Source organism: Empidonax traillii, unplaced genomic scaffold (assembly GCF_003031625.1).
Source record: "Empidonax traillii isolate 1590-97213 ecotype Southwest subspecies unplaced genomic scaffold, ASM303162v1 scaffold275:size1536655, whole genome shotgun sequence".
NCBI classification, from domain to species: domain Eukaryota; kingdom Metazoa; phylum Chordata; class Aves; order Passeriformes; family Tyrannidae; genus Empidonax; species Empidonax traillii.
In genome coordinates this window covers 46724-59806 of record NW_020955468.1, presented here as the reverse complement: position 1 = coordinate 59806, position 13083 = coordinate 46724, and the positions used below count along the sequence as shown (strand labels likewise).

The window sequence follows — 13083 nt, the reverse complement described above, 5'->3', positions numbered from 1 at the left end:
AGAAAACACATGTTAGCATCTGAAATGGGAGGTCAAAAAGCACATCATGTGATTAAGTATCTGCATCAATTTCACACTTTTCAGAATGTGCAAGGTCAAATCTTGGCTCCAATCATCCAAATTATTGGTAAATCCAGCAGCCTTTCCACTGAGTTCAGTAAGTCTGGATAATGTCAACAGCAAGATTTCTAAACTGAAACACAATACCACAGTACCTTGACCTGCCAACAAGATCCCTCACTTTGGTTTCCCTTTACCAGAGGTGGGGTTTTACTACAAGCAAATGCAATTAATTAACAGGAAGACCACAAAGGCCAACAAACCTCAGAGCTAAACCAACAATATTAGAGTTTCATGAAAGAGAGATGGAAAAGTTTGAGGGATATTATTCGACTTGGTTTGACTAAAAGTGCATGATTTGGCAAGAGGTAGGAAGGATTCCTGTTTCAGTTGTCTTAGGTACATTAATGCTGGCTCTGCTGCAAAGGGGGACAGTTGCTTGAAAGTAACTAAGCTTTGTACCATCGGGATAAATCATGTGAGAAGGGGCAAGGTCCAAGAGATGGGCAGAGCAGAAAGCCTGCAGCAAGGGTGTGAGCCAGCATCTTGTAATCCTGAAAATAACAAGGGACTTGCTTACATCAGAAAGGTGGCCAAAAGGAAGTATCACAGATGCTTTTGAGCCTCTCTTTGTTGTGCAAGGACCCCTGCAGAGCAAAAAGACTGAAATTTGCTGACCCTATAGCTAATCTGAAGGAAAGGATCAACACTGTCAGGCTACTCTGTATATAGGTCAGGTAAGTTTTTAATCTAGTTATTAAATAATTTTCCCAGCACATCAAAATTTTGTCCACTGAAGAGATCCCTTTTCTAACAGAACTTATATTTTTTCCATGCTGATTTTAAAGAAGTAGGGCAGTATTATCACAAGGCTGATTCATGATCACGTTGTGTGGGTATGGTGACAAAACAGCTTTTTATTACTAATCGATTTCACCATTTAATGTACCTCTTGCAAATCATGGCCTAGATTTCCCAGTTCCTTAGCTGCTTCCAACCTGGACTAAATATTGGCATAAAACTTCAGTTCCCAAAGCTGTTGACAAGTCAAGTTCCCTCTGTCCCTCCATAAACATAATATTCCGAGAGAAGAATGTGAGCTCTGACCCAGGCTGAACACGTTTATCAGTTGTGCAGAAACCCTGGTGGCAGTCTTACACAGCTTCATAGGTGTCACAAAAAATGTCTGTGTACATGTGTGTGAACAGGGAAGAGACACGGTAACAATAAATGCAGATATTTGGGCTTTGCCCGGGGATATGAATTCACAAACAGGTTAAGTCACAGCACTTACAAGTACAGGTAAGTTACACTGAAAACAGCTTTGCAATATTTAACACTATTCAGACCACACATGCACACAAATTGTTTTAATTATTTATGATAAATATTTCCAAGGAGCTTACTTAGCTTCATGATGAGTTCTATATGAGAACTTATTCTATGGATGTCATTGAATAATGTCATTTTTCATCACTATCAGGGATCTGTACTCATATGGCAGTGCACTGTAAGAGGCACCTTAAACCCCAAGGACAGTTGTCTTGATGTTCTTGTTTCTAAACATCAGTTCTGAAGATACTACTTTCCCTGGTGTATTAAGCAAAAGTAGGTTGTTCCTTGCAGTAATGAGTCAGGGAGATGCCTTGAAAAATGCCAAATCGGTAATTTTTGCAAGGACAAGAGCTGTATATTGGATCACTGCCAAAGAGCTGAGGATCATGTTTTAGAGAGGAACATTATGTATTCCAGCCTTATATCACTTCAGATGGCATTTCATTAATGTCATGGCAAAAATCCACTAAGCTTTGGCCCGTAGCAGAGTATCCCCACTACATTAAATGTATTTCTTTCTTGAACACAGTAATAAAAAAGTTCCAGAATCTGGGCTCACATCCCAAATCTCCCTCTAATATTTCAGTTCTACGAACACTCTAGCAGGACTTGAGATTTCACATAATGCTTCATGGGATTTGCAAATACAGCAATGAAGAAAAAGGGAGGGAATGCAGTTTGTACTTACAAGGTTGGACATTTTGGGGTTTTGTGGGGGTTTTTTGTGGGTCTTTGTGGGTTTGGGTTTTGGTTGGTTGGTTTTTGTTTCTTCTTTAAGCTTACCAGGTTCATGCACAAAATGCATTACCTGCTGTAATACTACGGGGCCAATAGAATTTCTGTTCATAATCATAAGTTAGGTATCTATTCTGTCATCCAACTTTGATGACCTCCACCAGTCCACTTTTATTTTCTGTACATTTTCAGAAAACAAAATGTATCAGGGCTGCAAGTATTTAAAGTCTTTTATGATGAGCAAAACCTTTGAAACCACTTGCATGACTTCTGATGAAAGCTAGTTATGATTCTGTGTTATATTATTTATCCAAACACACATTATGTATTTGTCAAAGATAACTAAGCTCAATTCATGGATGAATAATTGATATTTTACAATCTGTAAAAACTGGAAAGTCAGGCTGAATTATTTAATGACTTCCTCTTCAGCTTAAGCTTTCTGGATCTTATATTTTAGTTTTTTTCCATATATGACATAGGAAAGGAATCAAAAAAGAAAAACACAATGTGTGGCAGGGTGAAGCCAGAATTTTCGGTAGGAGGTCAGTTTTCTTCCTTATTATCCTTATGACATCATAATAACCTTTCATATGAGAAATTAATGGGTTATATTTTAACCAAATTTCTAATTTTTGGGACACCCAAAGAAAAATCCTAAGGAGTTTAGAGCAAGAGCACTCCAATCTGACATGGCAACTCTTCTTCCCCTGTGCTTTCAGGAAATCCAGAGCTACTACACATTAAATTCTATGGAATATATTTGAAATTTAAACTTGTAAAGGCTTTGAAAATACTGTTGAAAAAACAACAAAAACCAAACCAACAAACAAACAAACAAAAAATCAAAAAACGCCCCACCCAAACCAAACAAAAAAATCCCAGCGCTTACACGACAATAAAGATTTTCTGTTTAGAAAATGTAATACTCCTGGCACTCTGAGCAGATTCCCCTGTTACCAGACTCTCAAGTTCCCTCTGTTCCTTCTCTTATGCCAGTTCCCTTGTCAGTGGTGGAGGAGGCCACAGACTGGCTACACAATTTCCTGAAGGGAGTTTTAGAAAGCTGAGGAAGGCTTTCCCTCCAAAATACTGGGGTGACTTTCTCCCTTTGGATGAACAACATTAAACATCTGTGGATTACGCAAATGTAGGTGACTTCCAGTTTGATGAACTGAGAGGGATTTGAAGTCAACTGGCTAGTTTCTGATACAGGTACTGGGATGTGGGAAGAATACAAGTGTTGTACAGAAAAATGGGCCCATAGGCAACACTTCTGATTGATCAGGAGGCAACTCAAAATGCTCACTTGCTTTCGCAGATTAGAATAGAATAGAATAGAATAGAATAGAATAGAATAGAATAGAATAGAATAGAATAGAATAGAATAGAATAGAATCAGTTGGAAGAGACCTATGGTCACCTAGTCCAGCTACCTGATTGCTTCACAGCTGACCAGAAGTTAAAGCATGTTATCAAGAGCATTATTGAAATGCCTCTTAAACACTGACAGGCTTAGGGCACCAACTACCTCTCTAGGAATCCTGTTTCAGTGTTTCATCTTCCTAGTACCATGATATTTGATAGTACCTACAGTTATACACAATGAAGAGGGATTACAGGAACTTAAAGTACTGCATTCTATACTTATTACTTTACCTGACTAGACTATGTATATGACTGAAACCTCCTTAATCCTTCATATATATTTTGAACTGAACAGTTGGGACTGAACCCAAATGTGAAAATAGTGCTTCTTGGTGGTTTTCTAACTTGTAGTATTCATAAGTTAGAAATCTGCCATGAGAAATCCAGAAATTGTGCATTTGAGTCTTGACACTAGATTTTGATCTAAACATCTTCCTCTATATTAGAATACACCTTATTATTTGAGTGGCAGTTAAAGCAATAAGTTTATAATATTTTTCAGTATACTTCCTCCAATACTATAAACTTAATTTCAAAAAGAAAATAAATTATTTAGGCCATCTACTGTCTTGGGAGAATGATCCAAAGCATCATCATGTACCTCCACCTCTGGATGACCTACTGGTAATTTTTGATTCTAGAATATATGTTCTTGCAACTATTGAATGCATAGAAATTATTTTTCTACTAGTGATATGGTTTTCAGTGTTCTGCTGTGGTAAAAAGTGATTATTAAAGCAGGTGCACTCCTTTTAAAAATCCGCTTAAATTGTTACCATTTTAACAAGGCTTAGAACAAATGATAAAAGCTATTTAATACTACCCAAAACCAAAGGAAAATATTACACAGCTAACACAAAAACACAACATTGTATTATGCAAGGAATGAGGGCCAGAAGCCAGGTCTGTTGCTATTAATAACACATATGTAAGCATTAACTTTTTTACAGAACAAAATCAATGTGTTTTCTATTACTCTTTTTGATAACACATTCCTAGAAATATATTTCTAACTACATGCTGGCACGCACATAATTTTTTTCTCCCATCCAAACTGCTATTTTTAGTATTTGTTGCCTAATATTTCATTACTGAGGACAGCTGATGCAAGTTTTAAAACACAATAGAATATCCTTCAAACACTTATTAAATTCTTTCTTACAGCAGTGGCTTACAGTTTAGCTCTCACAATGTGTTGACAAAAGCATTTTACTTGCCTTCTCATTAGTGATGTATCAAATCACTTCTCTCCAATTATTGTATAAAAACATTCTTTTAAGTCAGCACGAAGGTTTTCATTAACTTCAATAGCAACCTTAGAGCAACATTAATATCAAGTGTAATAACACACTTGTTGTAACAGCATTTCAAGATGCATAACATGGCTTTTGAATCCTACCCAAGGAAAGAAAAAAGCCTCTGTTGCTTTCAGATAAAGTCATTTTACTTCTGTTTGGTTTTTTTTGTTTGTTTGTTTGTTTTGTATTTCCCCCCAGTAACAAGGAGTCACAATGACACACTACCTGTCACGGCCTGCTGGTCATCCACCATTAACTTTAAGCTTTTTCCTCGCCGAACCACACGCACTGTGTGCCACTCATTATCATTGAGGTTATAGCCAGCAAAAAGGGTTTCTGGACCTTTGCCTGTAGGATATGCCAAACAGTCATTATGCAATCTTTAAATCAGTTTCAATGTGAACCTCACAGAGAGAGAGACAGAGAGACGCGCTGGGCAAATGTTAAAACTCACCAAAAGTCACACCAAGCAAGAAAATTATCAAGTATAGGCAAAACTCTAAATATAGAACTACTACATTAAAACACTTTTAAGGTATATTAAACTATGTAAATGCACTTTATATGCACCAGGTTTTCATAAATAGGCACAGTCAACATAGATTTAATGATGCACTTTCCAAACACATACAGGTCTTTAAGAAATTATATTACTGAGCCAAAAGAACTTCAGCATGCATTATGCATTTACAAGAGTGAATTTTTGTTCTTTCTTTAAATATTATTTGGTGCAAAATAACAAGTGGTAAATGTGTGTGCATGTATGTTATATTTTTCTTAATTTATGTTAATTTCTCTCTTCATTTAGGCTCTGTTTGTTTATTAGGACTTTTCAGATCATCATCCATTACCTGATCATCTAGATGACTTGCTGATATTCAGATCCAGTGCCTTCTTATGTTAGCAGATTTTTCAACCATACTTTCCTTTTTCATTTAATGGATACCTTTTTTGTAACGTGCGATTTTTTTCAGCAGTACGGAAAACATTTTTGAAGCATATTCTATGTATAGCACAATGTGTTTGCAATAACCAAAGTATTCACAAAGCTAGGATATCTTTAATGCCTAGGAAAAAATTTCTCACGAGAAAAGGATAGTGGAAATTGTCTCTCACACTGTTGACCAAGAAGAGAAAGAGAGAAAAAAAAATCCTGACTTTGAACTGTCATTGATATGAATAGGTGATTGACTAAGCACTGAATAAATCAATCAAACCTTATGTGCTGACTGTAAAAACTGTAAAGCTGATCTGCAATTAACAAATTACATTCTTGTGAAACAGAGACGGCCCTGGTCTGTTTTCCAGTTCCTGTGGCAGAATAAATGCTGCAGATAACTAAAATTTGCCAGTTAAGTTCTGATCTTCTCAATACAAGAGAGATGTGGAGCTCCTGGAGTGTGTCCAGCAGAGGGCAACAAGAACCATTAGTGGACTGGAGCATCTCTCTTATGAGGAAAGACTGAGGGAGCTGGGCCTGTTCAGCCTCCCAGAGAGATGACTGAGAGGGGATCTCATTAATACATGGAAGTATTTGAAGGATGGGTGCCAAGAGGCTGGAGCCACAGTCTTCTCAGCAGTGCAAAGAAATAGGACAAGAGGCAGTGGGCACAAACTAATGCACAGGAAGTTTCAGCTGAATATGAGGAAGAACTTCTTCATTGTGTGGGTGACCACCCAGTGGAATAGATTGCCCAGGGAAGTTATAGAGTCTCCCTCACTGGAGATATTCAAGGACCATATGGACACAATCCTGTGCAATGTGGTCTACAATAATACAGCTAGAGCAGGACAGTTTGACCAAATGACCCCACTGTGATCCCTTCCAAGTTTACCCATTCTGTAATTCTGTAAAAGAGGCACATAATAAAATAACTTTTGACACAAAAACATTAGGGTTACCCTGAATTAGACTGTTATCTCCAATGTGTCCCTTCCAGGTGACTATATCCCATGTGCTGGTCTTCTTTTGAAAGGGATATGTCAAAAGCTCTGAAACTACTCACATTTCTACTCTTTTCCAGCCAGCACAGGTTAACTGTGATGGGTGAGGCCTGTTAATAAATGGGTACTATACAACATTGTCTAAAATTTAAACCTCTCTGAATTCAGGACTGCACAGAGGGAAAAGGACACAAAGAGCTTGATGTAGCTGTTCAGCACACTGGACAGTTTTCGTCTCAGATGTTTTCCATTTTATATCAGCATGTTTTTAACTCCTGGTTTGTTGCCCTGTTTCTATATGTAGAACTTTATGTAACTTTTGCTATTTTGAGCATGCCAAGGGATCTCCAGGAACAAAAACATTAGCTACAGCAAAGGCAGTGAGATTCTGATACTGTTTCTCTCTGTCTCTGGATTGACACTAAGCTAGGAAAGGTGTTTGAATCCAGCAGAAAGAGATGATTGGTGTCAACTACCTGAATAATTCTGTTCTTTGAGTGTTTACTTTTTTCGACAAGAGAAAGACCAGTTTTTGCATAAAGCTTAAGTGAATAATGTTCTCTTTGAGGGTGGTGATATAGATCTCTTAAGCAATTTCTATTATTCTATTCGGCACTTCAATGGAAGAAATTGCTAACTAGCAATGGATGGATTTACAAAAAATATTAAATGACATAAGCAAAAAACTTGGTGAGAGTCAATAGGCTTGCCTAGAAATAAATAATTTAGTATTACTGTAAATATATTTGCACTTATTTGCTTGTTAGTCCAACTCCTTTTTTTTTTTTTTTAATTTTTAAAGTAATTGAACTACTCAGTCTACATTATTTCACTTCAGATTTTTAAAAGACCTAAAAGCATATGCAATTTTAATTTACTCTCACATTAAGAACCCTCTGTAGGGTCCCGTTCGTGTAAAGGTGCCTTGGTGTATATAAATATCAAATCCAATTTGGCTGTTCACATTTATAGAGGCAAATATATCTATTAACTTTTAATGGCTGGGGGCTTGCAAAGTCTTCCTGTTGTAAAATTAAATGTATGTTTTCCCAGGCATCAGTCTATTTTCCTTGTAAGTGTACTCTAAGTAAAAAAAATCAGGTCAGAACTACTTGTAAGCTGTCTGTTCACACCGCACGCAATCCAAAAGAGGATTAAAGGGACCTATTGTGAAAGGGTTATAAAAAGGACAAACCTGGGTATAACATGCTGTGGGAGCAGTGCACTGAAAACAGCCCTGGCCTTCTGGAAACTAGGTACCTCACATGGAAAAGAGACTTCTCTTTCCCAAAGCTGATCTCTAACAGAGAAGGGCTTTTCCTTTACCATAGAGAGGACAAGAAACTACCAAATAGTAAGATCCAGTGTCCAGGTATTGTGCATCTACCTGTCCCATCATGCTCCATCTCTGCAAAGTAGTACAGTTTTCCATGGCAGCTGGAGAGGTAGATGAGGAAGGATGGATGCTCACCATTCCCGTGCAAATGCCTTGGGCTGCTTCCTGGCTAAGAATATGCTTTTGCATACAAAAGAAGCAAACGTGCTTGTGAGCAGAGTATTTAGGAGAAAGTTGTCTAAATGCCTAAACATAAAATCATGTAGGAATCTCTTGAGACCCCACAAGAGTACCAGAACTGTAGAAGAAAACTCTTAAATACATCTTGTTAAATGGCACTGGCCAACCTCAAACCTAGTTTATATTAATTCTTTCTTCACTAACTTTCAAATATATTGACCTGAAACTAATTTAAACTTCTTATTACTTAGATCATAACCATTCAGAATCTTCTTCTGCCCTGGTTCATAGTTCTCTACTTTATAGTGAATCTACTATAAATTTATATTTATGAAATCATTGACTCTCCAGTCTTATTCTGACATTACACTGATCTGATTCCATTCCATTTAAATCACATCAGCAGAAAGTGCTCTTAAATAAGTATTTAAATAAGAATTGGCATATTGCCACTTTTTTTTTTTTGTCAGGTGGCTGTTCTGGGCTTTAAAAAAGAAGACATTCAGTGTCTCCCACAAGAAGAAAAGAAAGAATCCCAATTAAAAAAAAAAAAAAAGGTGTTTTTTTTTTTTCCCATGGACTGATACTACTCTTCCAAACTTATGTCCCTCCACTTCTATTTGCCATACTGTCCTTCACCTGGAATTCATCTGTCTCTTTCTAGACAGATCACAGTTAATTTGCTTCAAGCACCCAGCCAACACTGGCTCGCTTTCTGAGCTACTGATTCTCTCAGATACTAATACCTCAATCATAAACCTTTCCTTTCTAAGACAAGATGCAAACTGAAAAAGAAAAAATCCACGAAGTATGTCCTCTTGCATAAGTATGAAATTTATTATCAACATCTATGTTCAGCTCTTTTCTTGTTTTTAAGACTTAAATAACTACTGGATTTAATGCATCCCTAGAGCAAATGGATAGCACCATTAAAAAATAACCAATAAAAAACTACTGGCACTTTTACGGCTATCACAGTTTGCTCATAGTCCATCACGCCAGTAAATTTGCACATCCGTTTAAAAGCAGAAAATTGCTTATACAACATTCCTTTTACATAGCAAAATGCAGGCTGTGCAGTCAGTTGATACAGGTACAAATCTTGATGATGCAATTCAGAATGAACTAGGACATACAAATGTAAAGTCCCCAAAATTCCAAGTTTTAGGTTTACTTAGGCACCCAAAGTTGAGCTTACTTTGTTGTCAGTGCCTCAGCTGGAATTTAACTTCCTTTGGTCCTTTCAAAGTTAAAGGAAAAAAGTATGAACCTCCAACAGAAAAATCTTATTTTCAGTGTGCTGAATATGCTAAATGTTCTCTGGAGATTTCTATTCTCTTTACTATCTTGTCAGGAGCCTATTCAGCCTAATTCAAGTGCTGAAGATTTGCTGAATTCAAATGAATCAGTCAGTTAATGGTAAAATGCATACTTTTTTATCTAATAGATATCTATCCCATGGTGTTTTTATTTTAACCACCTATTTAAACAGATCTTCATTAAAAAAATAAAAAAAAATTAAAAAAACAAAACAAAAAAACCCAAACAAACAAAAGAACCCACCTGATCCTTTTGAAAGAAGGTACAGCTTTTGGCATTGCACCAAAACATTCAAAACTAGTTGTCTGAACCAAACACTCGAATCATTATTGGTTCTTACAGTGCCAACCACCACTACCAAGGCACACACCAAAACCTTGGAGCATTCAATTCTCCAATCAAGAGTAGATATTAAAAATGAAGTATTGAAAGAAGGATAACATAAATAGACACTAGCAAGGGAGACTGGATGGTTCAGTGAATGCTGTACTAACCTATGGAACACAAGTTAAATACAGGCAAGTCACTCCTTTCTGTCTATTGGTCAGCATAAGGAAGATCAGTGATTTCAGTCTAGTTTGCTAACAGAAAACTATGCAGACTACAGCTACAGAGATCAGGTGGCATTTAGGCAAAAAGACATTTGGACAAGAAGACAAAACCCTAAGATCTCTCAAGTTAATGGAGAATGTTACTTCAAGTCAGGGTTGCCAGGATTTCAGATAGAGTTTTACAGTTAAAATAATAAACACTTTACAATTCAGCTTGCTATGTATAGACAGCTGAGTGTCTCTGAGAGACACCTAAGAACTGTAAATACCTGACTTCAAACTAGGGAACTTTGTGCCATTTCATTTATCCTGCTTTCCAGAGTAAACCTAGCATGCCTCTAATCTGGGTTTCTGATCCAGTATTCATCCAGTTTCACAGTCACTGTGCAAACCTCATGACCCATCTATATTACATACAGTCTACAGCACAACAAGTTCAGAAAAGTTTCCTCCAGAGCTAGGTACAGAAAGATAAAATGTATAAGGGAAGGCATCTTAACCTTCACTATCCTTTCTGTGGTGGTTGGCTGCAGAAACATTTCTGGTTTTCCAAAACACTCATGTGCAAACTTGAATTTAAAAAGTCAATTAATGCAGTGAATCAACTGTATTTTAAATTACTCTGTCTGTATCATCCTGAAATTCCCTGACTTTGCACGTTTATTGACAATAGGAAAACTACATTGCCTTCTAAGGATAAAAAATGTTTATCATGTTATCATTTACAGCTAATTGATAAGTTAAATTAAGAAAGTCTTATTGCAGGTCAAAGAAATTTTGTCCACTATATTTTGTTTCCAAAAGACTCATGCAGAAACTTCCACAAGAATAGCACATTCACTGAATAATATCAAGCAAAACATGTCAGTCTTGCACTGCTTGATCAAAATGTTCCAGCCCACAACAGCTTTATTATAGGCGAAATTGCTTTTGTAATTTGGGTAATGTATTGGCAGTTTAGGGTATTTTTTTACCTTTTTTTTTTTTTTTTGAACGACATTTCAGAAATTAAAAAAAAGGAGATTTGAGTTGCTAACATCATTCATGAGCCTTCATTTCAGCCATAGCATAGATTTGCTCATATTCTTTAGAACAACAGCAACATAATGTTAAATCTGTTTCCGTAGAGGCACTCGTACAGAAATGCAGAAAGCTAAGCAAGACACTTTTGAAAATTCTACTGGCTCCCTCTACATGACCAAATTACAAACAGACTGCATTGAATATTGATCTAACTCACTAGTAAGGAGAAACAGCATACACAGTGAATTCACGGGAGAAGAAAAATCCATAGAAGGATATAAAAAACAACCAACCCAGGAATCAAGCACCATATCCAGCTCTGAAGCACAAAGTTTTCTAAAGTCATTTGTGGGGTTCTTTTCTCTCTATTCTGAGAATTTGATTCCCCTGCCCATGGTCTGAGCTGCTCAGTGTTTCCCCTCTCCTGACTTAGTCTTCTTTTTGCCTTAAGCAAGCTATTTATGCTGAGGTGTAATATTGTACATACTCATCAATTTCTTTTAATCTGTGAGATATTAACTGTTGGTAACACATTATTACCTAAATAGAGCCAGTGGATCCAGGTAGGAGGGTAAAACATAGACAAACTGTTGGAATCTGAGGATTCTACTAAGAAAGGTGCTGATGATGAACCACTGTCTTGTAAAAGCCTAATCTCTACAAATAGAACAAGGACCAGTACTCAATTTCACCAAGACAGAGAAAGAAAGAAAAACATCAGAAAGCAGTAAACTTTGGAGTTGCAAGTCTTGGTCTCAAGACTTCCATGCCAGAACAAGACATATGTAAAAGACATATACATGCTCTCAAAACTGGAAAGTCTACTTTGCTGGTTAATAACTGGGCCTATATTAATTTGGACCACATTTCCTGAAAACATGGTCTTGAAATTGCAATTACTACCATATGTGAACTCAGAGCACATGAGAGGATAAAACTGATTTTGTTACTGAGTTATGAAATGTCTAACCCAACTTAGAGACATTTCACAACATATTACTCAAAACATTTATGGCTTAAAATTAGCTGCAATTTAATTTAGTTTTGCAAGTCATATATCTAAGTAAATGAAGCACAAACAGCCCTAAGGACATGTAATTTTCTTGTTGGAAATAGTGAAAGAAAAGTGTTTTTTAAAAGCAGCTAAAACCAGAAGTCAGTTAGATCTCTGTATTTTTAATAAGTGTGCAGTTTCTCTCTTGTACTGTTCTCTGAGGATCACGACTATCAGAAAATGTGCTAAAGGTACTAAAGGTTTTATGAATCTACCCCAAGGCCCTGAACTAAAGGGGCTTTAGTCATGGACTAAAGTCAATGAGCTTGAAAAATATGGTTGGTGCTTTGTCAGCTCACTGCTGAACCTTTTGAGACAAATTTTCCGAAATCATGGTGAACTTGACAATTGACTTTGCTGTAGGTAAGGTGAATGTGAACTTTCAATACATGGCAATTCTATGCTAATTTAAAGCAAAGTTGAGTGCAAGATTATTTACTTTGTGTGTACTGATAGTAAAGAAATGTGCACTTGCAAAGATCATGTAGCTTCTGTGGGTCTGTAAAGTCATATTGTGCCTTGAATCATGATAAATTTTCTAAAGTGCCCTCAAAACGTAACAGTCTGAGTTGGTATTCAGCAGATTCACTTCCACAAACTCTCTATGTATCTTTGGTAAAGCTTAATTTGTTTTCACCTTAGTTTGACATGGCTGCTTTAATGAAAAATTCTGAACATTTTAAGCTGAATATGTTTAAGCGTTTTGTTTTAGGTCAGATGCACTTAACACAAACACTTTTAAGTCAACACCTTTCACTTCATTCTACCGAAGCTATTGCAGCACAATAGGAAAGCAGTTATTTCACAAGTCTGCTATCC

General features: G+C 36.6%; 1 protein-coding gene across 4 annotated transcripts in view; it reads right to left on the bottom strand.

Annotated features, from left to right (window-relative positions):
• NRXN1 (neurexin 1) overlaps nucleotides 1-13083 on the bottom strand; it is a 426871-nt gene that overhangs the window by 373689 nt on the left and 40099 nt on the right. For all 4 annotated transcript variants that reach the window (XM_027889907.1, XM_027889910.1, XM_027889908.1 and 1 more), the window contains one exon: nucleotides 5082-5204. In XM_027889907.1, the coding sequence (XP_027745708.1) occupies nucleotides 5082-5204 (123 nt within the window). The remainder of the gene's footprint in view (nucleotides 1-5081; nucleotides 5205-13083) is intronic.